This window comes from Ochotona curzoniae, unplaced genomic scaffold (genome assembly GCF_017591425.1).
Source record: "Ochotona curzoniae isolate NIBS_2020 unplaced genomic scaffold, NIBS_Ocur_1.0 contig_4792, whole genome shotgun sequence".
Taxonomy (NCBI): Eukaryota; Metazoa; Chordata; class Mammalia; order Lagomorpha; family Ochotonidae; genus Ochotona; species Ochotona curzoniae.
Window position 1 is genome coordinate 5189702 of NW_024466389.1, and position 27869 is coordinate 5217570.

The window sequence follows — 27869 nt, forward strand, 5'->3', positions numbered from 1 at the left end:
TCTGTAGACTCATTCTTATATAAGGTAGACATTAACGAATGGATATCTGCCAAGGCTTTACAGGAAAGCAGATCTTTTGTAGACGTAACGGGTGCAGAGACTCCGAGACTCCGGGGTCCAAAAATAAGCAGTTCCTATTTTTGATCTTGCAATATGATCTGAGACCTAAGTACACGTGTTACCTGACCTTGGCGAGAATGACCGGCATGGAATGACCGCAGAGGACTGCCGCAGTCACTCTCCCAGAAATCAAAACCAGCCTTTCCTATATTTTTGTCAGCACAAGTGTTGTCCTGTGTGTGGCACGTGTGTCTGGCAGCTGAGGCAAGAAGGGGTTCTTGTCACCCAGGGACCAAATGTCTGCCCAAGACATGGTGGCCTCCTGACTAGTGTGTCAGGTTTAAATTTATTTATTTATTTGAAAGATAAAACAACACACCCATGAGAGAGAGAGAGAGAGAGAGAGAGAAATCTACCTTCTACTGGTTTACTTTGCAAGTGAGCCTGGAACTCCATCCAGGTCCCCCAGTACAGGTAACAGAAACCAAAGCACCTGAGCCACTTCGTGCTGCCTTTCCGGACACTTTGGCAAGAAGCTGGATCGGAAGCAGAGCAGTCAGGACTCGGCACTCTGGTATGGACCAGCAGCAGTCCTAGTGGGGTTTGAGATCAGGGGCTATGGCTCCAGGCTCCTATCTCCCCCGCCCCTCGAGCTCGGCTCCGCTGTAGACCAATCTACTGAGAACTCCTCTGGTAGCACAGCGGGCACGCCTCTGGACATGGATCCCTTCAAAACTGAAATAGTTAACAAGCAATAAAATAGAGGGACTGACGTAGTGGTATGCACCCTGCACCCCTCCCCCAGCTCTGTGACTGTCCCCAGCCTCCTGGGACAACCCCTCATTCTCAGGCAGTGTGTAGAAGCAAGGCCTTGTCAGTCCAGGCAGGTCTCCAGCTGCGTGTTGGGTTGTATCCCACGTGCATTGTGGCTGGTTCGCTATGGTTCCTCAGCCCTGTCCCTGACCCTTCTAGCATCCCCGTCTCCCCACTTCCCTGGTCAGCTGATTCCCCTTGGCCTTTGCCTGTAAGAGGTGCAGAGAGCAGAAACCAGAAGGGAATTCTCAGGTTTTTCAATTTCGTGGGTACTTCTCTTCTCCCAGTGTTTCCTGAGCCAGCAAAGTCTTCTCCCCAGCCCAAGGCCCACCTGCGCCCCCCACCCCTCCCAGCGACAGGGACGTCCCCTCCTCCTTGCTCCTACCAACCTAGGGATGAGGCACCTCCCGTGGTCATCAGCCCTCCCCCTCTGCTCTTCCTCCTGGGGGGCTGCAACACCCAGACAACAGCCAGTGCCCTTATTAACCCCTGCTGTCTGGAACACTGGCTGTGGTTGCCACTTTCTGGGTCCTGGCTGCTGCCAACGTGCTGGTAAACATAGTTCTCGCTCACTGCAGTGATGCGGCCGTGTCTCGTGGAGGGCCTTTGCCAGTCTCCCTTCCGGGAAGACGGTTCTGGGACCTCTTTCCTCACTTCCGCGTGTAAGGCACATGCGCAGAAGGGTCTGTCCCGTCCGTTGCCTTGCACTGCTGCCCTGCTGGGCTTTGGCGTGAAGCAGCCTGGAGGCTGGGCCAGTGAGTCGGTGTCTCTGCAGAGCTCTGTGCTGCTTCCTCATCTCCTTTCCACTTAGATTGTTTCTATTTTTTCATGCTGGTTCCATGACCTGAATATCTTTACATAGTGAATATATGTTGAATACTGCACGGGTTAAGTGTCTTGCAAATATGTTTATTCCGTTTGTGCTGTATTTGCTCTGTTTCTGATTTATTTGTATAGAAGGGGATTTTTTTTTATTATGAGTATAATCAATTCATCATTCTTTCTGGTTAGTGCTTTTTGTCTCTTTTTAAATATTTATTTTTATTGGAAAGGGAGATGTACAGAGAGGAGAGACAGAGAGGAAGATCTTCCATCTGATGGTTCACTCCCCAAGTGAGCGCAACGGCCAGTGCTGCACAATGGAAGTGGAGCTGCCGGGATTAGAACTGGCCCCCTTATGGGATCCCCGTGTATTCAAGGCAAGGACTTTAACCACTATACCATCGTGCCAGGCCCATTTGTCTCTTCTTTAAGAAATATTTATCTTGGGCTCAGCACAATGACTGGATGGCTAAATCCTCACCTTGCAAGCACTGCCAGGATCCAATGCGGGTGCCGGTTGGTGTCCGGCTGCTCCACTTCCCTTCCAGCTCCCTGCTTGTGGCCTGGGAAAGCAGTCAAGGACAGCTCAAAGCCTTAAGACCCTGCACCCACATGGGAGACCTAGAAGAAACTCCAGCCTCCTGGCTTCAGATCAGATTGGCTTGGCTCCAGCTGTAGAGGTCATTTGGGGAGTGAATCAGTATATGGAAATTTTTCTTTGTCTCCATAAATTTGATCTGCCTTTCAAAAATATATATATATTTTTAAGATTTGTGGATAAGTCAGGTATACAGAGAGGAGGAGAGACACAGAGGAAGATCTTCTGTCTGATGGCTCACTCCCCAAGTGGCCGCAACGGCTGGAGCTGAGCCGATCCAAAGCCAGGAGCCAGGGCTTCTTCCGGGTCTCCATGCAAGTGCAGGGTCCCAAGGCTTTGGGTCGTCTTCGACTGCTTTCCCAGCCCACAATCAGGGAGCTGGATGGGAAGCATAGCAACTAGGAGTAGAACCGGCACCCATATAGGATCCTGGTGCGTTCAAGGTGAGGACTTTAGCCACTAGGCTACTGCGCTTGGCCCGATAAATCTTTTTTTTTTTTTTTTTTTTTTTATCTCAAGGCAGCATTGTGTCCCATCAGGAAAAGCCACTGCCTCCAACGTCGGCGTCCCATGTAGCAGAGCTGGTTGGAGGCTCAGGAACTTGGGTCCCTGCCAGATGGAATTGCAGGCTCCTAGCTTTGACCTGGCCCGGCTCTGGCTGCTGTATCCGTTTAGAGGGGTGAGTCAGCAGAGGGAAGAGGTCTCTCTCTCTCTCTCTCTCTCTCTCTCTCCCTTTGCCTTTCAAGTAAATGAAATAAATCTTTTTAATGGAAAGTATAGATCTCAAGACCATAAAGATAGTATATGTTCTCTAGCAAGATTTTAATGCTTTATTTCTCCAGTATAATTTGAAATCCTTCTGAATTAATTTTTGTATGGTTTGTGGGCGGTGATCTGTGTGTGCACGTGTATATGTCTGTATAAGCGATACTTTCATTTCCCCCGCTGATGTTCAATCCTGGGTCTGTCATGTGCTATGTTCCCACACCCATACTGTCTGTCAATGGACTCTATTCCGTCCCATTTCTGTATTTGTATATTCTCATTTTTTGCCATACATTTCTTTTTCTAAAATTTAAATTTTATTTTTTAATAATGATTACAGGGTTGATTAGTGTGGGAAGGATTGAGATTTAGGGAAAATTGGGTGAATTCATTGTTTCCAAATTTGCTGTTTCTTCTCGTCGTTCCTGGGGGAAGGGGAGAGACAAAGGGGGAAGCCGCCCATGACTTTCCCCACGTCCGCGTACCCAGGGTGTGCGTTCTCATTTTATACTGCAAAGTTTAATCAGTGCAACATTACAGAGTAGCTTACCAATAAGATAGCTCCTTACATCTCATTCTTCAAGAATTTTTATGGGAACTTTATTGTATCATTACACAGAAAACGAATATGGAATAGCTATACATATATGTATATATACACACATAAGCTGTACCATCACCTTATCAAATTTCACAAAAATTCTGTTGCAATCTTGATTAGAATTATGTTACTTTATATGTGAACTTGGATAAAGTCAACATCTTTTTTTCTTCTTTCCAAAAATAAAGAACATGGTTTCATTTATTGGATCTTTTTCTTTTAATGTACTGCAATATAGTTACATAGTTTTTTTCCATGTGGGTCTTGCTGACTTATCCTTAAATATTTAATAGTTGCCATTGGTATTTTTAGCAGGATCGCTTTCAAGTCATACTTTCTAGTTGGCTCTTTCTAGTGAACATGAACACTTGGGATTTTTCTGTCCAGAAACTGTGCTACAAGCATCACATTAGCAGATCTGCTGGCATGGCCTTCTTGCCTCCCAGTGATGGCGGTAACCTACCACAGAGAAGTTCAAAGTTCTGCTCGTTTACGCTCCACTGCCAACAGGTGCTTGGGTGTACAGTCCGAGGAGCCGAATGGCTCTGCCCAGGGACTCGAGGCTCCCTCAGGGTGGGCGTCCTCTGAGCCTCGGCTGTCTCCCCCCAGGGCCCCTCCATGTTTGAGATGCTTTTACACTGGGCTCTATTGAGAGCTCCAAGAGTATCAGCAACCACTCAGTGGGGTGCTCCCGGCCCCTCACTCCTGCCAGGAGAGGGGACCCCATCCAGGTCTCCCAGGCAGTGGGTGGGAACTCAACTACCTGAGCCATCCCTCCCAGCATGGTTAATAGTAAGACACTGGGATTGGAAGCTGGGCTGGGACTTGAACCAGGCGCTCTAATCTCAGACAGTTATCTCTCTCGAGCAGGATGCAACTCGCCGGCCGCCCACCCCACCCAGCTTTCTGTTTGGTTTTTGTAACTCTCCATGGTGCTTATCCTAGCACCGACCTAGGCTAATGGTGTCTACTGCCACGGTAATTGTTTATTAACCCATCCTTTTGTCTTCAACCTTAGAAAGCTTCGAACTGGGTTATAAGCTCAGGGTTAGCATTTTTGCTTGTGTTTTAAAAAAATATTATTTTTCTTCCTGTGCGCTCGATTTCTTCAGGCAGCGTTCACCTATTTCTTTAGACAATTATTTCAGAGGTACAGGAGAGCGCACCTCCACTTCCCCAAATTCCCACAGCAGGCAGGGCTGGAAGCCGGCATGGGAAACGCAATTTCCCCGGGGTGACTGGGGCCCCATCACTTGAGCTGTCACCTCCGCCCCCTGGGATGTGGGCTGACGTGAGTCAACAGCCAGAGCCGCTGATGAGCCCAGGTACCAGGATGTGGGTGTTTTAACTACCAGGCCCAACGCTCACTGCACGCAACCTTTTATTATTATTATTTTAAAATTGACTTTCTGGCTCCCCAGCTTCTGTCTGGCCCAGCCCTTCTGTTGAGATCTTTCTCAAAAAATTAAAAAAAAAATCGACATCAAGCAAGAGATGCTCAATGGATGCTGATTGGATAGTGTCAGGCACTTAGTGATGGAGATTTTGAACAAAATCATGATTTTGATTTATTAGCATGCATTAGATTATTGGTCTATTCTACTCTGTATTGAATTCAGGGTGGAAATCTGATTTTACTTTAATTTCTGCCAGTCATTCAGGCTGCGCAGCCTCGGGTAGTTACATGGCCGACTCACGGGTCGCCCCACTTGGCTAGGGACTGACCTGACTTCCCCATCGGCCATTGTGGAGAGTTCCCGTTTTCCTTCGGACCCTGAGTCACCTGTTTTACGTAGTCCGGTAAGCCAAAAACATTACACCTCAGCATGAGGCCGGCATAAAAATTATGTTATCTGGGATGCGGCCTCTGAGCTCTGACGTGTATTTGACGACACATCTTGAGGGGGAGGCTCAATTTTAACGAGCATGCACATTTTTTTTTTTCTTCTTGGAATGGACACATCATCAGGTCTGATCCCGCACGTCGCTTTTCAGGGGGTCCCCCGGAGGGGCGCCGCTCTCCTCAGCCGGGGGCGGGGAGCACGCGGCGTTCCTCTCAGCGCGCCCGACCCCGGCGCTCGCTTTTCCATGACTCATTCCGCCTTTTTCCCCCCCAAGGTGGCGCGTGGGAGGTGTTGCGCTCGGGTTCGACCAGAATAAGCCCGGAAGCTTTCTGCGTGTTTCGCCGCGCTCGGCGCCTTCAACGCCCGAGCTGTGCGTGGTCCCGGCGGACAATGACTCCGCGCTCGGCCGCCTCCCGCCGCCAACGGCTGGGCCTCGGCCCGCGGCCGCCACCCCGCCCCTCAGCCAGGCTTTTGTCCCCTGTCCAAGGCGGATTACCGGCCTGGCGAGGCGCGACGCCCTTTGGGGGTCACCCCGGAGGGAGCTGTGGGCGTCGCCTTGCCCACCCCGCACCCGGCCCCCTCACCAGGGGGCGCTCGCGGGTTTCCACAGATCTTGGCGCATCGCTCCCCGCCTCGGCTCCTCAGCTCCCCCTGCGATTGGCCGGCCGGCCCAAGCTCTGCGTTCCGATTGGCGGCCTGCCGTGTCAGTCGCGGGCGCTGGGGTGGGCCCCGCTGACGCGCCGCGGTCCCGCTCGGGGCGGTGTCCGGCGCCGGCGACTGCGGGAGGAGTTTCGCGGAGAGCGACGCGGGGTGCTCAGAGGGTGGCGGTCCTGGGAGGTGCCCGCTCGCGCCCGACCCGGCCGCCGGCGCCTCTGCGGTAGCCACCCGGCCGCCGCGCCCCCGACTTCCCGCGCTGCCTTCTGCCTGGCGCCGTCGTCTGTCGGCCCTCCATGCGGGGCCGGGTGGTTGCGTGATGGGGCTGCGGAGCGGCGCCCTGCGGCTCGCGGCAGCCGCTGCTCGCGCTCCGGTGCGTCGCTGCCAGGTCCTCCGCGCCCCCGCGCGCCGCGGCGCCTGCTGACCCGGCCTGCTTGCCCGTCGGCCCGCAGCGCGGCTGAGGTGAGACGCCGGCGCTGGCGGCGGTTGGCACCGCGACTGCGGGACGCGGGGCGGGGGCCGCTCCCGTGGGAGGGGGGTCCGGGCGGGGGTCCAGGGCGCCGGGGCAGCGGGTGGGCGAGGCTGCCAGGCACCGACGAGGGAGGGGAGAAAGGAATGCCCTCCCGGGGCCAGCAGCGAGTCTCCGGCTGGCGTCCAGCGGCCTTCGGGGTGCCCCGGCCCCGGGCTGCCAGCGCCGGCCGTGCCCGGGGGTCGCCCGGCTCTGTGCGCGCATCCCCAGGCCTTGTTATGTCGGGGAGCCGTCCTTTCTTGTCTCCCCTTCATCCCTATTGTGGTTGGCATCGGGGCTCGGGCTGGCTGTGTGCTGCTGTGCCAGACGATGACGATCTGAGAGGGACGTGGTTGGGCACCGAGAAGGCGCGGCGGGGGTCGGGGGCAGCCGAGGGTGCCAGGGCCGAGGGGGCGCGATGGGCAGGGAGGGGGCTTGTCGGAGGCTGGCCAGCTCGAGGCGGGCTGCTGTGGTCAGGCGGTCGGCACAGCAGGATTACCCGGGCAGCCATATTGGGAGGATGATCTGACAAATCCTTTCGGAGCCCAGTCCGAGTGACAGCCCTGGCAGCTTTCAGGGTGACTGGCCGCGCCGGCAGCCAAGTGTGGGGGGTTGGGAGGCTGCCGGAGCTGGCTCGTCATTGTTCAGGCGACACAGCATTCCCGACCCTGGTCCCAGATCGCTTCTGTTTATTTATTTATTTTTTCCCTCCTGGCTCCTGGATTCCATTCTTGCCGAGGTGGATTCCCTTGTGGTATTTGTATTCCTCTTTTGCGGCCGGGGGCTGGTGGCTCCCAGGCGTGGGAAGGCCCCTTTGCCAGCGTGCAGGCCTCGGCTTGGTGCTTGGCCTGGCACGCAGAGGTGTTAAGTCGATTCCGAGCGGGGCGGAGGCTCGGGCTGCCGTCTGTGTGGAATCTCCAAGCAGCCCACATCGTCAACAGATTCTTCGCTCGGGTCCCTCTCGGCTCCAGGCAGCTGTTGGGCCGGCACTGAGCATGCTGCTTTGTGCCCATGCCAGTGAGAGCGTGCTGGTGGGGTTCGAACGACAGAGAAGTGATATCATGGTGGGTATTTTAGTTAAAGGCTGGCATTTAGTCCCCGTGGCTTAGTCATGACAACATCTTCGCTTGTGATCTGGAAGGAGGGAGGCAGTGTGCCCTGAGTCAGTGCGCTGCTTGGGTGGGGAGGCAGGGAGTCGGGACTGGAGCGTTTGCAGTGGGATGTCTGCTGGCATTGTTAAGCAGGCCGCAGAGCACAGGTAGCGGGCTCCGTTCCGTACTTGCTGCGTAGGGGCAGGACCCTGAGAGAGGCCCGTCCGCCCCGCCTGCCCCGCCTGCCCCGCCTGCCCCGCCTGCCCTGCCTGGGCCCTTTGCCTCCATTCAAACCCTGCTCATGGATACGGTCTTCTAACTTAGAACAACAGAAAAAATTCTTTGGGGCAGGATTTTCTAAGAAAAGCTTTCATACTTTTTTTTTTTTTAAGATTTATTTATTTTTATTGGAAAAGCGGATATACAGAGAGGAGGAGACAGAGAGGAAGATCTTTCGACCGATGGTTCACTCCCCAAGTGACCGCAATGGCCGGTACTGCGCTGATCCAAAGCTGGGAGCCAGGAGCTCTCCCAGGTCTCCCACATGGGTGCAGGGTCCCAAGGCTTTGGGCTGTCCTTCTCTGCTTTCCCAGGTCACAAGCAGGGAACTGGATGGGAAGTGGAGCTGGGGGGATTAGAACCAGTGGCCATATGGGATCCTGGCGTGTGCAAGGCGAGGACTTTAATCACTACACTATCGCGCTGGGCCTTGTTTTTTTTTGTTATTTTTATTTATTACATGTTGCCTTTAAATCTTGATCCAATCAAATGTGGCTTCAATAAAAACTGGTGGGTTTGATAATTACATTAATATTGGAAGAAATACAGAATGGCTGTTGTAAAATTTCATTCCCCAAATAAGGATTATTTGAGTCTTTCATTCTTAGTGTAAAGATCTGGGGGCTGGTGTTGTGGCACTGCCTAGGTGGTCTGCAGCTGTACTGGAGTGCCTGTGTAAGTCCTGGCTACTGCTTCCCATTCAGCCTCCTGGGATGAGTCCTGGGCAGTGGGAGATGGCCCCGGGGCTTGGACCCCTCCACCCGTGGGGAGATGAGGAGACAGTTCTGGGCTTTGGCTGTTGAGAGTGTATATTGGAACATAGGAGAGCTCTCTCCTCCCCTCTCTTGTTCTCGCTCTTTCGTTGCTTTTCTGGTAGATAAATGCACTAAAAAACAAGCTGACCTTGAGAGCTGTGATGTCACGTTTGGTCAGGTCGGGCCTGCTCAGCTGGGTACGCTCACACAGTTTAGCCAATCAAGTCCTAATTCTAAACAGACCGTTTTTCCTTTGCTCTCTTTCCTTTTTTCCATTTTGAGTTTGGGCAGAGAATAGACAGCTCAGGTCTGCCAGCGGAGTCACTTCAAGGCCAAAGCTTTGCTGCCCGTTTCCTGGCTCTGCTCCTGACTTGGGTGCAAAGTGAGGGCAACAATGGCCCCTTCCTTCTGGTCCGCGAGCCTCTCCCCCGGCTGCTGAGCCCAGCGAGCGGTGAGCCTTGGGGCCCACGAGCGGACCGGATCACAGGCTCTGAAATTCCACCAGGGCTGCTTCCTGGAGTTTTTTTGAAAGATGACTTTGTTTGAACACCTGCTGAAGTATTTCTGGACTCCATTAAAGGGTGTGAATAAGTATGCGAGTTTCTAGGACTTCGTGTACAATGTGTGAGGATAGAAAAGAAGTTAAACACATGGGCCCATGCTAGGAAAAGCCTGAGCAGGGTGCCTGTGGTGCCAGGGTGGTGACTGCTGTGTGCTCCCTTCCCTGTGGTTAGCAGCAGTTAGGGCACAGCTGCCCACAGCTGCCCGCGAGTGCCCCATTGTGTGGGCGTGGTGAGGTGGCCACCGGGCGGCTTAGGGAACTGCTGGCGGGCTCTGCGGGTTTTCAGGAAAGCCTGGCTCCTCCCTGTGCTGCTGCGTGCTACTTACTGTCTAGTGGCCAGTGATGATTTTAGGATTGTTTTGGCACCTGTTTTAAGTCACAGGTCGTGAATGATTTTTAGATTTTTAAATCTCTATTTACTTGAGAGATAAATAGATATCTTATCTGCTGGTTCATTTCCCAAGTGCTGGCAGTGGTTACAGGCTGAGCTGGGCCATGATGCCAGTCTGTGCTTCCCACAGGGGTGGCAGGGACCCCGCTCCCTGGGCCACCATCTGCCGCCTCAACAAGAAGTTGGGTCTAGAACCCAGCATGCTGCTGGGGATTTGGGTATCCCAACCTGTGACTTACCCACTAGGCTAACACCTACCCACCAAATTTTAAATACATCTATTTGTTTATTTTATTTTTCTTAATTTTTAAAAAGCTTTATTTGAAAAAGGGGAGTTAGAGCGGGAGGTCTTCCATTTGCTGGGTTCATCCTGCACACTTTCCCAGGCTCATTCACAGGGAGCTGGATCAGAAGTGGAGCAGCCTGGAATCACACTGGCACCCAGGTGGGATGGTGGTGCTGCAGGTGACACCTCAGACACCGCACCCAGTGCCAGCACTGGCCCAGATACCACGTTGTTTATACCTGAGCATCCATCTTTACTATCCTCTACCACTGCCTTCCTCAAGGACTTCTTCTTCTTCTTTTTTTTTTTTAAAGATTTATTTATTTTTACTACAAAGTCAGATATACAGAGAGATGGAGAGATAGAGAGGATGATCTTCCGTCCGATGTTTCACTCCCCAAGTGACTGCAATGACCGATGCTGTGCGGATCCGGAGCCAGGAGCCCGGAACCTCCTCCAGGTCTCCCACATGGGTGCAGAATCCCAAAGCATTGGGCCGTCCTCGATTGCTCTCCCAGGCCACATGCAGGGAGCTAGATGGGAAGTAGAGCTGCCGGGATTAGAACCGGTGCCAATATGGGATCCCAGCGTGTTCAAGGTGAGGACTTTAGCCACTAGGCCACACCGCTGGGCCCGAACTTCCCCTTCTGCTTAGTAACTTCTCTGCTCTCTCTTCTAGAAAGAGGCCATGCTCATTGACTCCAGCTAATCCCTTGGCCTTTGTTGTAGATAGCGCTGCCTTCTGATCTCCAGGGTCATGCTGTGCTGGTTCTGCATGGCTCCCTTTCCCGGCTTTCCCCACTGTTGCTGGGTGAGGATCCTCACTCTGATTTGCACCCAGATCTTCCTGGCTGGCCTCTCACCCCGTCTAGTTTTCAGTTTCCAGGCACCTGCTCAGCCTTCTTCAATGCTCCTTACAGCCTCTGCAGCTTCTTGGTTGGTTTTGCTGTCCCTCCTCCCCTTCTAGGCTGTAAGGAGGTTTACCTGTTTTGTTCATTGTTTTTCCCAGGAGCTGCCTGTGACATCCTGGGCTCCCAATGTATAACTGTAAAGTGGAGAAACATGAGAAAGAGGGGAGGTAAATCCCTACTCATCCCCCTCCCTGCACCCCTGTCACGGTCAAGGGCAGTATGTTCTCGTGTCCTCACAGAACCCTGACTTGCCCGCAGTGGGTGGGTGGCTGCCCCTCACAGCTGGCAGGCATTCTCTCTCTCCCCTGGCCTTCAGGCTGCTGTTTGCTGAGCTCAGCCTCCATTCATATAGCTCTCAGATTCATAAAACAAATTTTGTGTGACTTTTAAAAGCTTGCTTGTGGTTGATTTTTTAAAATTGGTTTCCAACATTAGAAACAACCATCTATCACAGACAATCTTTTATTTGTTATGTGCCAGATACTGCTTCTAGAAAGCATTTGAACCAAAATCTACCATGTATATAGTAAGGCTATTAAAAGAAGAAAAAATGAATACACACATTGCCTTGTGTGTATTTATTTGAGAGGCAGAAACGGAGAGCTGCCATTTGCTGGCTCACTCCCCACGCATGAGGACTGGGCTGAAGCAGGAACACGGTCCATGTCTCCCACGCGCGTGGCAGGAGCCCAGCTTCCTGCGTGGTCACTGCTGCCTCCCCAGCTCCGCGTTCCCAGGACCAGGGGCAGACCCAGGAGGGCTCCAGTGGTCCCCACGGCAGGGCTGAGGGTTTGCCTGGCCGCTAGCCCCCTTAGAAACCTGTGGAAGTCCAAAGCAAAAGAAAAGATAACGTGGAGTTTCCATTCTGGCGGAGGGATGAGATTCCTTCAGAGAAGCCTTTCCCTGTATGACGTTTCACAGAAATCATCAAACCTGTTACAAATATCTGCCTGCTTCCCAAACGGAGAATATAATATTAAAATATAATGGGACTCTTGGCTGTGAAGGATATGACTAGCACACGCGGGCTCTGTAACTTCATGTGAAGGTGAATCCAGGTGCCCTTGCAGAGAGCTCGTTCCTCAGCGGGGCGAGAGCCTGCGCTCCTTGGCTTCTGTGTTGTCATCTGCAAGAAAGCATGCTGATGGCACCGTGAGGACTGGTCTGTCAGGTGGCCAGATTGACGCACTGTGGACACATCAGGGTCTGACCTACATTCCTGCCCAGACACGTGGTTGCAAAGGTGTGGTCGCAAAGGTGTGGTCGGGGCAGATTTCAGAAGGAATCTCAACCGATGCCAGACTTGAATTTACCTATGATTGAAGGTTACTATTGCTATGCCGGAGCTGGGCTGAGTTTACTTTAGCCTGGGTAATCCCAAAAGTAGAGGTGGTTGCTCATTTTGGCAATAGAAGAACTTCAGTAACATGTTGGGGTTGGTATTTGTGTGGCAGAGTTCTCAGTGGGTCTACTTATAGGAAGTGGTTTTGGATATTAGAATTAATTCACTTACTATAACAAATTTAGGATACACTACTCAAACTTTGTGTTTGGATTGGCCTTAAATGGGGGCAGGAGCCCAGCATGGTAGCCTAATGGCTGAAGTCCTCATCTTGGTACATGTTGGGATTCTTTTTAGGCGCTGGTGTGTGCCCTAGCTGCTACACTTCTTACCCAGCTCCCTGCTTATGGCTTGGGAAAGCAGGGAAGGATGGCCCAAAGCCTTGGGACCCTGCACCTATGTGGGAGACCCAGAGGAGGCTCCTGACTCCTGGCTCTGGATCAGCTCAGACTCAGCCGGTGAAACTACTTGGGGACTGAATCAGTGGATGCAGTAACTTTCTCTCTGTCGCTCCTCTCTGTAAAATCTTCCTTTCCCATAAAATAAATGAAGTCTGCTTTGTGATTACTTTTGAGCTTTGGCTTGTGACTAACTTGTTCTCTTGCATATTTGTTTTGTTTATTTATCTGAAAGGTATTGAAAGAGCTCACCTACCTGCTGGTTTGTTTTTTTATTTTTAAAAAATATTTGTTTATTTTTATTGGAAAGTTAGATATACAGAGAGAAGTGACAGAGAGGAAGATCTTCCATCCAATGGTTCACTCCCCAACCATCTGCAATAGCTGGAGCTGAGCTGATCCAAAGCCAGGAGCTTCCGCCAGGTCTCCCACGCGGGTGCAGGGTCCCAAGGCTTTGGGCCGTCCTTGCCTGCTTTCCCAGGCCACAGGCAGGGAGCTGGATGGGAAGCAGGGCTGTTGGGATTAGAACCAGTGCCCATGTGGGATCCCAGAGCATGGAAGGTGAGGAGTTTAGCCACTAGGGTAACGCAGTGGTCCCCGTTTCTATTTTTCTAGCTCTCTCAAATGAATAAATAAAAAAGTAGAAGAGGGGTGAAGGAGCCGGTATTGTGTGTGGGAAGACATTTTGGCTGTGGTAGTGGTTGCTTGGTGACGTGCTGGCATGATAGGCTGAGGATGTGGCGATCTGTTCTAAGGATCTGAGGACAGCAGCTGTCAGATGCGTTAGTATCCTCGCAGCTGCAAGTGTGGTATTTTTTTGTTTTTAGAAAATTTATTACCAACTTGTTCTTTTTCTTAAAGTGTGTTGTACTTTTTGTCTAAGATCTAGAAGGGTGATTTCTCGCTTTGTCTTTTTGTTTGTGAGTTGGTCAGAAGTGTTCAACAAGTTGTCAGACTTGGGGTAGAACATAAAGTTTCATTGTGGTATAAATATCTACAGTATTCCATAATTGTCAGCATTTTAGCCATCCTGCCTCTTCTGTGATGCCTTTAATGCCCAGTCTGCGAGCAGACTTCCATGCAACCTAAAAAATGTAGACCTAAACATGAAATTACTGCGTCGGATCGACAGATAGCCCGACTCCTGTCTATCTCCTCTGCGGTTGGTGGGCGACTCTCCCCAGAGGCTGAGTGTCCCGTGCTGTAGATCTCGGCGGTCGGTGGGCGTCTCTCCCCAGAGGCTGAGTGTCCCGTGCTGTAGATCTCGGCGGTCGGTGGGCGTCTCTCCCCAGAGGCTGAGTGTCCCGTGCTGTAGATCTCGGCGGTCGGTGGGCGTCTCTCCCCAGAGGCTGAGTGTCCCGTGCTGTAGATCTCGGCGGTCAGTGGGCGACTCTCCCCAGAGGCTGAGTGTCCCGTGCTGTAGATCTCGGCGGTCAGTGGGCGACTCTCCCCAGAGGCTGAGTGTCCCGTGCTGTAGATCTCGGCGGTCGGTGGGCGTCTCTCCCCAGAGGCTGAGTGTCCCGTGCTGTAGATCTCGGCGGTCAGTGGGCGACTCTCCCCAGAGGCTGAGTGTCCCGTGCTGTAGATCTCGGCGGTCAGTGGGCGACTCTCCCCAGAGGCTGAGTGTCCCGTGCTGTAGATCTCGGCGGTCGGTGGGCGTCTCTCCCCAGAGGCTGAGTGTCCCGTGCTGTAGATGTTTCCACCTCCTAGATTTGACTGATTACGTCATTGAAGTGTCATCCCAATTACTTCTGTACTCTCTTCTGTGTGTCTTGTCAACTTGAAGGAGGAGCCAGAACTATTGTTAACCTATTTATTTTGTTTCCATTTTTGAGATTTTTTTTTTCGAAGGGAAGAGCTGTGGGGAGAGAAATTAAGTCTAGCACTGAGGTTGTGAGAATGACTAGCGAGTGTAGTTACCTCTTCTGCCTTTTCTGGTTCTTAAAAACTTGGAGACAGTGGCTGAAGTCCTCGCCTTGCAAGTGCCAGGATCCCATGTGGGCGCCAGTTCCTACCTCCTAGTTGCCCCACTTCCCATCCAGCTCCCTGCTTGTGGCCTGGGAAAGCAGTCCAGGACGGCTCAAAGCCTTGGGACCCTGCACCAAGTGGGAGACCTGAAACAGGCTCCAGGCTCTTGGCTTCAGATCAGCTTAGCTGTAGCTGCTGCGACCACTTGGGGGGTAAACCAGCAGATGGAGGATCTTTATTTCTCTCCTCTGTGTAAATCTGACTTTTCACTAAAGATAAATAAATCTTAAAAACAACAACAACAACTTGGAGAATGTGTTTTTATGCTGATTATAAAGAAGTGTTGCTTTCCTGTAACTTTTTTTAAAAATATTTATTCATTTTTATTACAAAGTCAGATATACAGAGAGGAATATCTTCCGTCCGATGATTCACTCCTCAAGTGACCGCAACGACCAGTACTGCGCCGATCCAAAGCCGGGAACCAGGAACCTCTTCTGGGTCTCCTACACGGGTGCAGGGTCCCAAAGCTTAAGGCCATCCTCAGCTGTTTTCCCAGGCCACAAGCAGGGAGCTGGATGGGAAGTGGGGCCGCCAGGATTAGAACCAGCGCCCATATGGGATCCTGGGGTGTTCAAGGCGAGGACTTTAGCCACTAGGCCACCTCGCAGAAAGACAGTGCTGCAGAGAGGGAGGGAGGGAGGAGGGGCCCTTTCATACACTGCTTCAGTTTTTAGATGGCCGCAACCGCTAGGTCGAAGCCAGGAGCCTCTTCTGGGTCTCTCATGTGAGTGGCAGTGACTCAGAGACTTGGGAGCCATCTTCTGGTGCTTTTCCCAAGCCATTGGCAGGGGGCTGGATCAAAAATGCAGCAGAGAGAATCAAGATGGCGCAATAGGGTAAAGACACCTTTAAATGGACAGAGAAACATTTAATTAGGATGAAGCAGAGAGGGCACATTGCAGAAAGCAGGAGAAGACAGAACAACAGCAGAGGGGTACCTGGAGACAGACAGACACAGGAAAGCAGCGGGCACAGCAGTGTGGTGATGCAGTGACTGATACCCCAGCAGCATTCAGCTAAGGGTGATCTGAACTCCACCAGCAGCCGGAACTCGACCAGCAACAAATGGGAAGGGACTTGCACTGGGAGCTTGGGAGGTGAACACAGACAAAGAACTATCCATCCTGCTGGTCTGTTTGATTTGACCAGGAGCAGAGACAGAGCAGCAGATCCCAGATGGGCAGTGCGAGGACAGGGTGGATTTCACAGCCCAGTCAGCCCACTAGAGTCAAACTGGATGCCATTTTGCTTAAGGAGGCAAAGGCAAGGGAAAGGACTGAGCAAACACTGAGCTGGGAGTGGACTCATTTCTGCTTCAGTGACTGCAACAATGTGGCATCCTACAGGTTCCACCCAAGACAGATCTGGGTAGCCCTTGACCTGACCCTGACGGCCAGCAGAGCAAGAACACTAGCAGTGGTATATCAGGCGCCATTTTGTATGGCGTGGCAAGGGCTTTGAGACTGCAGGATGTGCTGAGCTCACGAGAACTCACTGAGGTCCATAGATTGCACTGGTCCCACAGGAAAATAATACTGACTGTGCTTTGTACAGGTCAAAAGAGGTCCATGAGGCACCCAGACCTAATGGCCAACAGGTTGTGGCAAGATCAGCGCCACCAACAACCTAGCTATATAGGACACCTGGTGTCTCCATAATCCTGGGACCTGCTCCAACCAGAAGTGGGAGAAAGGTTGTACAGACAATGGTGCAGCCTCAGGACAGTATCACAGGAGGTGGAGAATGTGAGCCAGAAGTTGGGGCTACGGAGACCATGGTGGAAATCTAACATAAAAACCAGACTAGGAACTTGCTGGAGGGAATGGCACAACTGGCTGCAAGCAAAGAGTTGTGTACCAATGCTGTAAATAAAATCAAACTGTAGACCTGTGGGTGACAGAGCTTAGAAACCTGCCCCAAGGAGAAGACTCTGCTAACCAGAAGTACGATGACCAAGAGCAAAAGAAGAGACAGAGGCACAATGAGTATTACTGAAGACTTTCATGCAAAGGAACAAAACCCTATGCCAACCTCAGAGTTAACTGAGGAAGACATCAAGAAAATGTGGGATACAGAGTTCAGAAAATTCATTTTAAAGTTTCTGATCAACAATGAGAAGCACATACAAGAGTTCAAAGAATTTAAGGAATATTTCACACAAGCAAAAGCAGCAATAAAGCAAATCAAGGCTGATATATCAGAAATTAAGAATAAAGTGGAGCAAATTGAAAGTACAGTGGAGAGTCTCCAAAATAGAATGAAGCAAGCAGAAGAAAGAATCTCAGAATTGGAATATATTCCTGTTATCAGAAGTAAAGCCAACAAAAAGCTGGAAGCAGAGCTGGATCAGGCCAAAAAAAGTATTCAAGAGTTGAAAGACACTATTAAGAGGCCTAATATAAGAATTATGGGAGTCCCAGAAGGTGCAGAAAGAGAAGCTGAGTTTGCAAATGTATTTAATGAAATAATCAAGGAAAATTTCCTTAATCTAGAGAAAGAATTGGGAAACAACATCCAGGAGTGGCACAGAACTTCCAACAGGCCTGATCAAATACGATCTTCACCAAGACACATGATCATCAAGCTCTCTTCAATTGAACATAAGGAAAAGATCCTTAAATGTTCACATGAAAAAAATCAATTGACATAAAGAGGAATGTCAATTAAACTCACAGGAGATCTCTCATAGGAAACTCTACAGGCCAGAAGAGAATGCAGAGATGTATTCCAGATTCTAAAAGAAAAAAAATTGTCAGCCCAGGATAATGTATCCAGCAAAGCTTTCTTTTGTCTTTGAAAATGAAATAAAATTATTCCACAGTAAAGAAAAGTTAAAAGAATTTGCCTCCTCCAAATCTGCCCTACAAAGGATACTTCTAGACGTTCTCTTGACAGAGAAGAGGAATAGCACCCAACGAAACCAAAGGTAAATGGGAAGAACATCCTAGTAAAATGACAACAGAAGACTAAAGCAATAAACAACCCATTCCTAAAATGACAGGACCAAATTACCACCCATATATATTAACCCTGAATGTAAATGACTTAAGCTCAATCAAACGTCATAGATTAGTAGACTGGACTAAAAAACCAAAACCCATCTATTTATTGTCCAGAAGAGACACATTTCAGCAACAAAAATCAGCGGAGACTATATTGCATGGGTTTTGATGTTTTCTGTTAGTTTCTTCTCTTAAAAACATTTTCTTCTGATTAAACTCTTCAATGACTCATAGATCATACAGTAGCATCATTTTCTGCAAGAAGGTTCTTGGTTTTCATTTCTTCAGCTACATGTTAATCATTTCGTAGCATTTTATTTAACTTCATGGTGTTGTTAATTTCTTTTTTTTCTTCCTATTGTTGATTTTGTTTTGTGGCTTTTCATTTAAGGGGATGTATAGCAGCTGTGTAATGGAGACTAACATATCTAGTAACATGTTATTTAACATCATGGCATTATAAATTTCTACTTCCTGTTGTTGGTTTTGTATTGTGGCTTTTCATTTAAGGGGATGTACAGTAACTATGTAATGGAGACTATCATATCACATGTGAGGATACAATATAGCATGCATATCTACTTCCAGACAAAGTTGAACTCCCAATGAAATTGTTTACTCTATCTTGACAATAGGATTCTGGACACTCTGCCATTGTCCATGCCTTCAATGATGGACATATGACTGTAATCACATAGAAGAACTAGGTGGTGGTGGTGGTGAGGAATTGGGGCTGGGATAAGGGAAATACCAGGAGCCTATGGAACTGTATCATAAAATGATAATAATACTAAGAACAGCAATAAAATGTAAAATATAAAAATAAAAAAATGCAGTAGCCGGGACTTGAACCAGCACCAGATGGGATGCGGTGTGTCAACAGGCTGAGGCTTTACTTGATAGTCTACAGCACTGATTCCTGAAGGTGGTTTTTTTTTTTTTTTTTTAAAGATTTCTTTTATTGCATGTGATTCAGGCCTGGGTGTTGGTCAGGCCGGCCAAGGCAGCTCCACCCGTCGGCAAGCTGTGGATTGATTCTGGAAGGGGCAGGGACTGGGCAGGGCCAGGGCAACCTTACCCCACTGGTAGGTGCAGGTCCCAGGCTGGAGTGTGGGTCATGCCAGGCTAGGCTGTCCTACCTCTTGGTTTACATGGCACAGGGATGGGAGCAGACTGAGCAGGACCACGTTGCAGCACCTGGCAGCAGAAGTTGGGATTGGGGGCTGACTGGGTCAGGCCAGGCTGCAGCATCTGATAGCAAAGGTGAAGACATGTGGCAATGAGCTGTGCCAACCTGGGTCAGAGCAACCACTAGCATGTGCAAGATCTGTGGCTGCGAGCAGGCCTGGGGAGCTAAGGGGATGCCCTGGCTTGGTTGTGGTTCCACTGGTGAATGTGAGAGCCAGAATGGGGGCAGCGATCTGGGCTGGACATGCCTGCAGTGTCCCTTGGTACGGGTGTGGACTGGGTTGGGATGTGCCAGACTGGGCTAGATTCTAGCACTCACTGGTGTCGCAAGAGTCAGGGTACGTGTAGGATGGCCTGGGCTAGCACTCTGCCCACATATGAACCGTGTCTGCGTGGACCAGCCTTGGCTGGGCTGTAACACCCAACAATAAGAACTGGAATGGGTCTGGGCTGGTTGGGCAAGGCCACTGTTCCTGCCAGGACAGGAGATAGACTAAGTTGGGCTTGCGTGAGACCTGCCACTGGTAGGTGACCTCATAGAGGACCTTGGAGAATTCCTCTGTCAGGACAGAGTCCCTGCAGGTGAGTGCAGGAACCAAGGCTGGGAGCAGCCCAGTCCAGGCCAGGTTATGATACCCGCTGGCATATGTGTGGGTCAGTTCTACATTTGGGACAGGCTGGGCCAGTCCATAGTACTCACTGGCAGATCTGAGAACCAGGACTGGGTGCAGGACGGGCTGGGTCGGGCTACAACATGAGTCAGTTCACGTTGGGGCCAAGATTGGGGTCTGGTTGGGGTGGGCTATGCTGCAGTACTCACCAGTATGAACTGGAACTGGGGATAGGCCAGACCAGATCAGGCTACAGCACCATCTGACGAATGCCGGGGGTGAGACAGGCCGTGCAGACTGGGCTGCAGCACTTACCAGCACACAAGAGACCAGGGAAAAGGGATGTGAGCCCTCGTAGGAGGGTTGCAGGGGCCTTCCCTGCTGGACCACTGCTTCCACTGTTAATTGTAAGAGCTAGGATTGGGAACAGACCAGGCCAGGCAGGGCTACAACACCTGTTGGTTGTTGTATATTGCGTAAGCCAGAGTGGGTGCAGTCTGGTTGGACTTTGCCGCAGCATCAGCTGGTGTGCGTTAGGACTGGGGGCAAATCTGTCAAGCTAGACTGCAGAACCACCTGGAGAGTGTGAGATCCAGGCCTGGGAGTCCGGCCAGTAGGGAAACTTGGTTGCAGTTCTCACTGCTTTCTCATGGCATTTCAGAACTATTGAAGCTCCACACTGGGGACCCTGGGATGACATCAGGTGCCATTCCCCTTTCCCAGGTACTGAGGTGTTCGGGAGGCTGGATGCGCCTTCTCCTTATCTCTCCCCTTCCGTCAATATAGGAAGAAGTAAAAAGAGAATGTGGAAGCAATGATCTCACCCACTTTCTCCTAACCCCCACCCTTCCCAACCTAATCAACCATGTAAGCATCATATAAAAAGGTCATATAAATATCTTTTAAGTAATAAAATGTATTATTTATTTGAAAGAGCGAGAGAGAATGCATACATGTGCTGAGTTTTTGCATTCATTGGTTTGTTTGGGGCTGGTCCAGGCCTAAACTCATTTGTTCTCCCATGGGGTGGCGGCTCAACTACCTGGGCCATCTTCTCTGCCTTTCTAGATGTTTTGACAGGGAGCTGGACTGAAGGAGCAGCCAGGACCGAAACTGGTGCCTCCAGGATGGGCTGTTGGCTCGTAGTTGTGGCTTTAGCTGACTGTATACCACAATTCAAGCCCACGTCAACTTTTTGTTTGTCCTGAAATATTTTACACAGGATATGTAGGCTAACTATGTGTTTAATTCTTTTGTTTTATTTGCTAGTTTTTACCACTTTTAAAAAGTATCATTTTGAGAGGCTGGCATTGTGGTTCAGCAGGCCAAGCTACCACCCTGTGACTCTGCCCTCCCACGTGGGCACCCTCTGGGATTGCAGCAGCCCCACATTGTCCCTGCTGGCCATCTGGGGAGCGAACCAGTGGACGGAAGATCTCTCTGTCTCTGTGTATGACTATGCCTTTCAATTTAATGTTTTTTTTTTAATTTTAAGATTTATTTATTTGAAAGACAGAGCCATAGAGAGGGAGAGAGACACACAGAGACCGTTCATCCACTGGTTCACTCTCCAAGTGGCCGGAGTGCTTCCAGTAGGGTGGCAGGGGCCCAAGGACTTCGGCCATCTTCCCAGGCAGATCAGCAGGGAGCTGGTTTGGGATTGGAGCAGCTGGGACCTGGAATGGTGCCAACATGGGCTGCTGGCAACACAGGCAGCAGCTCAGCCTGTGGAGCCATGACATTGGTCCCTGAAACAGATTTTTTTTTTTAAAGAAAAATGATCATTTTGAACTCATGCACTTATATATACTTTTTCAATCCATCTGCCACTTTTCTTGTTTAAATAATCTGATCATCCTGTCTTAGACCAGTGAGCGCCTCTGTCATCCTCGTTAAACCTCATTCATTTTTGATGAATTTCTTGCTTTGGGACACAGTGAAAGTATCCTAGCTGGGATCATCTTGAAATTTGCTGCCTGGACTTGAACTTTGCATTTTTTCAAGGAGACCAAGCTTGGAGAGATGTTTGAAGGGATCGAATTAAACAGCGTGTAAATTGTCAGCAGTGTTCTCGTCATGTGTTTGAGGCGTCCTGTGCAATAGGAAATACCAGTAATTTCTGCAGGTTGGATTAGGCATTTTAAGACGAGCTGGGCAACCAATATGGAAAGAAAATGAAAACTCGGCAGCCCATTGCAGGAGAGAAATAATGAGGATGTGTGAAAGAACGCGCGCGTGGGGGACGGGGAGCCCACGAGGCTGAGTAGAGCATGGGGCGCCTCTTGGGAGGAAGGGAAGGCTCTTGTGTTTGGAATTGGCTTGGCAGTCTGATTTCAGCAAGCTTGATCCCACACTAGGGATAAGCACTTAAAAGAGGGGCTCCTAGTTTAATAGTTTATCCTTTTTTAGATAGCATTTGTTTTTTAAGGCAGGGGGTTCTCATATAGGAATTTGTAACATATTTTTGAAAAATTAAGAGACTCAAGCCCAGCACGGTAGTCTACTGGCTAAAGTTCTTGCCTTGCATGCACCAGGATCCCATATGGGCACTGGTTCTAATCCTGCAGCCCCGCTTCCCATCCAGCTGTCCGCTGTGGTCTGGGAAAGCAGCCAAAGATGGCCCAAAGCCTTGGGACCCTGCACCCATGTGGGAGACCCCGAAGAAGCTTCTGTCTCCTGGCTTTGGATTGGCACAGCTCTGGCTGTTGCAGCCACTTGGGCAGTGAATCATCAGATGGAAGATGTTCCTCTCTGTCTCTCCTCTGGGTATATCTAACTTTCCAATAAAAATAAAGTAAATCTTCACACACACACAAAAAGAAACAGAAAAATTAAGAGACTCGTGTCTGGGTCCTGTGTCAGAACTGCTGGATACCCGATTGGTGAGTCTAGGTCCAGCTGCTTTTCAGAAGCGCCCACGGGATTCTGTTTTGTGCGCCTCTGGTGAAGGCCTGCGGGGCCCATGAGTAAACCCAGGCAGTTCGTTAAGTGTCTGCACTTGTAGCAGTGAGGATTGGTGTTAGTCATGCAACAGGGCTGAAATGAAAAGGGGCAGAATAATGGAAATCTGCATGTTACAAGTTTTTGTATAATATTCATGAACAGCGTTAACATAAAGCAAGGGGTCAAAGAGGAGGAAACAGATGAGTCCCGTGACGGGAGGCTGGTGTGGTGGGCGGACGGGCGGACGGGCGGACGGGCGGGTGGGCGGGTGGGCGGGCGGATGGGCGGACCCGCTGCCCCAGCACGGGCGAGGAAGGGGCTCTGTCCCTGCGGGTGTGGAGGCAGCAGTCTGTCAGAGGGAGTGCGGGCCCACGTTTCCATCCTTATGTCTTGCTGTTTTTTTTGATGCTCCGTTCCTTGTTGGCAAAGCGCTCCACTCCAGTGAATGTGCTGTGCTCCTTGGATCAGGAGTTTGACTGATGTTACCCAGCAGTATCGAGTATATTAAATAATGTAAATGGAAAAAAACAACATTGCAGCAAATAAAAAAATTAGTATGAAAATATACTCATTTGCCACAATAATCAGTAAAGTAAGCAAGAAAGATTTACTTATTTGAAAGGCAGGGTTTAAAAGAGGGAAGGAGAGACCTAAAGATAGCTTCTGTCTGCTGGCTTACTCCCCACATGTTCAAAATGGCCGGGTTGGGCCCGGCTGATGCTGGGAGCCTGGAACTCCTCCCAGGTCTTCCAGCAGGATGGCAGGGCCTAAGCATTTGGACCATCTGCTGTTGCTTTCCCAGACCCGTTAGCAGGCAGCTGGGTTGGAAGCAGAGCTCCCCGGGCAGTGGAATCAAAGAGTAGTTGATTAATTCATTCCTTCAGCAAACGTTGGGCTCATTCTTCAGACACCAAGTGCTAGCACTGCAGTCAGGCATTCTCTTGCACGTTCGGGTGCTGGTGTGAGGGGCAGGCAGCAGCTGTGTTCCGAAACTTAAGGATACTAAAAGTGGTGAGGGACGTGAGCTGCTGTTGGAGGTGCTGGCACATTCCGTGAGGGAGGGGTTCGAGTCCAGGCTCCTTTTCTGCTCTGGCTTCCTGCTGCTGTCTTAGGGAAGACACCCACCCAGGTCCCTACCGCCCCTTGGGAGACCAGAATGGAGTTCCTGGCTCCCGGCTTCTGCCTGGCCTGGCTCTGGCCGTGCGGCCACTGGAGAAGTGAACTAGTGGATGGAAGATCCTTTCTTTCTTTATCTATCACCGTGCCTTTCAGATAGATAACAAGAATAATGACGTATAGAGGGACATTTTCATTTTTATTTATTTATTTTTGCCTTTCCTTGCAAAGCGTCGGTAGTATTGTATAGTTAGAGGTTAGCATTCCTAGTCTCTACTGAATTACACAGAATAAAATTAGACTTAAGTTCTTTTAGGTTCTCTGATAGTTTGACTTTGAGACTTGTTAAAGTTCTCCCTGCTTGGTGCGTCAGGAAGATGTTTACATCATAGGCATTATTTACATTTCTTCCTGACCTGGAGGTTGTTTCTGGTGGAAGTTACTTGTGCACGTTTTTTCACAGAATAGTGTTGGTTTTGTTTGGCCGAGAGGGAAACTGTTGCTCTGGAAAATGCAGCTTTGTTCAGTAGTGAAGTGTGGTGGTTGGGTTCTGCCATGGTCTGTGAGCCTTTTCTGCCCATTGTTCTTGGTGTTTGGGGTTCTCCAGGCTAAAGCAGCTGGCTAGATCTCATCGCTTATTGCTATTTAATCCTATGCTGGTATCATATAACTAAGTATTTCAGTCTTTAATTATAGAAGGTTTGGTATATTTCTTGGAAAAAAAAAGAGAAGTTGCTTTGCAGATGGAAAGTTACCTGATTGAGCGACATAAACAATTTTTTTTTACTGTATTACTAAAGATTGATATGGAAATACAGAAAGCAAGATAGATACTTGCTAGGTTGTAGTTATATTTTCCATCAGTAAGTCTAGGGACTTGGTGCGAGTGGTAATGGACGTGGAGGAAGTACTGGCGTTCCACACTTGTTCTGCTGGCAGCGTGATCCCAGGCAGGCCGGGCGGAGCCTTTGCGGAGTGCAGACATAAGCCCAGGCCGGAGCTGGCACGCTGCAGCTAGCGGGCGCTCCTTCGCTCTCACCACCCTGTATGATCTTTTTTTTTTTTCATTCTTCTTAAAGGACACTTGAGCATCACTGAGCAGAGACTTCGCTTCTTTTCTTCTGGACTGTGGCTGTGTATCCTGAGGCCGGCAGAATGTCGGGGGCCTCGGTGAAGGTGGCTGTGCGGGTGAGGCCCTTCAACTCCCGAGAGACCAGCAAGGAGTCCAAGTGCATCATCCAGATGCAAGGCAACTCGACCAGTGAGTGCTCCACTGCTGTTGGCATTGTCGGTGCTGTGACTGAGCTGCTCACCGTCACCCTCTCCTTTGTCCCCTCTCTAAACGAGTGTGTGTGTGTGTGTGTGTGTGTGTGTGAGTGTGTGTGTGAGTGTGAGTGAGTGTGAGTGTGTGTGTGAGTGTGTGTGTGTGTGTGTGTGTGTGTGTCAGTGCCTGGACTTGGCCACTGGATGTTGTCACTACTGGATATTTGCTGCAGTGCTTAATTCTTTGCTGTTTACTCCTTACAGTTGTGAAACTGAGGAACTGAATTAATTTGGTGGTAATGTGTGTTAAGTTGAAATCTTAATGATAATGTTGTAAGTGGTAATTTGTGTTAAATCCGGATGGGACCAGCTTTGTCCCTGCCTAACCACATCCCTAATACATACCTGGGAAGGCAACGGGGTGACTCAGCTGTGGGCCTCTGTCTGTGGAGACCAGGCTGGAGCTCCTGGCTCCTGTTGTCAGCCTGACTGCTGCTGGTTCCTGTGGCCCTCTGGGGGGTGAACCAGTGGATGTGTGGTCTGCCTGTCTCCCCCTCCCCACCTTGTCTCTCTCCCCCTTTCTCTCTTTCAAACAAATAGTCCCTACACGAAATATACTTTATATTGAGACCCTGGGGTTTGTGGTTTTTCTTTCTTCATTTGAAAATAAATTGCTCAGATTCATATCTTGCTAAAGTACAAGCTTCTGTAGGGGCTTGGGATCCTGCCTGCCAGCCCCATGGGAGACCCAGATGAGGTTCCTGGCTCCTGAAGGTCTGGGTCCTGAACCTGTAACTTTTTTTTTTTCGAAAGATTTATTTATTTTTATTGGAAAGTCAGATATACAGAGAGGAGGAGAGACAGAGAGGAAGATCTTCTGTCCGATGATTCATTCCCCAAGTGATCACAACAGCCGGCGCTGCCCCGATCTGAAGCCAGGAGCCAGGAACTTCTTCCAGGTCTCCCACATGGGTGCAGGGTCCCAAGGCTTTGGGCCGTCCTCAGCTGCTTTCCCAGGCCACAAGCAGGGAGCTGGATGAGAAGTGGAGCTGCTGGGACTAGAACCGGCGACCATATGGGATCCAGGCGCCCATGTGGGATAGCGGCCACTGGGCTGGCCTGAATTGTTACACTTTTAAACAAGCTACTACTGAAGTAACCATTTTATCCTCACCTACTTGTGTGCCAATTGCCAGTGTTCTTATGGAGGAGTCTTATCAACTGGCAATGTTGGTTTCACAAAAAGCTATACTTTGTAGCCGGTATTTCAGAGTTAGTCACATACAGCTTTGAAGTTTCTCTTGTTCTCGATCTTCTGAATTGGATCAGAGGGCTCGTAACAATGTCTTTTTTCAAGATTACAAAGTAGCTGTCTAAAAAGCTGTAACATTGTATTTGTCAATTGTGCCAGTGATTTAGGAAATATTTAGGGATGAAACAGAAGCAAAAACCACTGTTTATGATAATAGTCTAAGTACTGCGGCTGGCTGGATGGCATAGTAAGTAAAGCTGCTGCCTGCCGTGCCGCTACTCCTTATGGGCATTCAAGACCTGGTGCTTCACTTCTGCTCCAACTCCCTTCTGGTGCACCTGGAAAGTGTCTGGGAGGCCAGGGGAAGCTTTGAGCAGCTGGCTTCAGCCTGCCCCAAGCCCTGGCTCTCGTGGCCATTTGGGGAGTGAAGAAGTGGTTGGGAGATCTCTCTGTAGCTCTGCTTTTTAAATAAATAAAACTGATATTTAAACATTGTAAGAAGAGCATGAAACAGTAGTTTATTGATGATCCAGGAAAAAGGAGATTAGAATATGTAGTAAAATTTATGAGCCTTTTGTAATTCTTGGTGTTTCTGATTTTGGGTGGTCACAAGGAATGAACCCCAATTTGCTTCATCTCTTTTTTCTTTATAAAATTTTTCTTTGAAAGGGAGAGGGAGGGAGGGGAGAAAGAAAGGAGAGAAAGGGAGAGAGACATACATACAGACACTGGACAGAGACACGAGAGAATGAGATCTTTCATCTGTTGATTCACTGTCTAAATGGCTGCAGTGGTTGGGGCTGAGCCATGCCGAAGCCAGGAGCCTGGAACTCCAGCTGGGTCTCCTGCGGAGGCCGAAGGGGTCCAAGTAATTGGGCCAGCATCGGCTGCTCTCCCAGGCACATTATCTAGGAGGGAGCTGGGTCAGAGGTGGAGTGGCTGAGATGTGAACTAGTGTGGACACGGCAGGTTAAAGCTTTACCCGCTAAAAGCCCCTTGTTTTGCTTGATTTCTCATTTTGTTATTTATTGTATATATGAAATAAAATAATAAATAGGGTGTTGAAGTCTGTTTCTAAAATGTATAATTCCTTTTTTGCCCTATTATTTTGATGTATGCAAACTAAATTGAGTTAAAATAAACTAAAGTAATCCAGATATTATAGTCACTTAGGGTGAAGGCTTTTCACATGTTTTCATTGTGGTAGAGAAGAATCTGGAGAAGCTAGGATTTAGGGGCGGCCTGTGGGAGGTCCGGGCGGGGTTCCTGGCCGTGCCCTGACCATCCAGGCCATTTGGGGAGGGAACCGGTAGATGGGAGATTCTCCTTTTTACTCTCTCTCTCCTTTTCTGTCACTGTGCCTTTCAAATAAATAAGCAAATATTTAAACAAAAAAAGGAAAATATGATGTTAAAAAATAGTGTTCCTAGTTGCTTCTTTTTGCAAATAGGGATATAAAATTTGAGTTTGTAAGGATGTGTAAGTTACCACCTTCAGAATGTCTGGGATGTTTAAAAATGGGCGACACAGTACAGAACTGCTTAATTTTTGTTGATAGTAATTACTCTGGTCCAATGGGTTCTTTCTAGAGCGTGAGCAGAGCTTTAGGAAACTCATGGAAAAGACACATTTTATTTATATACACGTACACACGTACATATATGAGTGTGTGTGTGTGTGTGTGTGTGTGTGTGTGTGTGTGTGTGTGCGTGCGGAGATCTCAGCATTGGCCACTCTTGTTAGCGGCAGACTCAAGGAGCAGATAATGGCACTCCTGACCCTC

At 49.6% G+C, this 27869-nt stretch overlaps 1 protein-coding gene across 4 annotated transcripts in view; it reads left to right on the top strand.

Annotated features, from left to right (window-relative positions):
- Positions 1-6273: 6273 nt before the first annotated feature.
- KIF1B (kinesin family member 1B) overlaps positions 6274-27869 on the top strand; it is a 152513-nt gene continuing 130917 nt past the window's right edge. For all 4 annotated transcript variants that reach the window (XM_040987888.1, XM_040987889.1, XM_040987890.1 and 1 more), the window contains exons 1-2: positions 6274-6619; positions 24651-24832. In XM_040987888.1, coding sequence (XP_040843822.1) covers positions 24727-24832 — 106 coding nt within the window. In that variant the 5' untranslated portion in view covers positions 6274-6619; positions 24651-24726. The remainder of the gene's footprint in view (positions 6620-24650; positions 24833-27869) is intronic.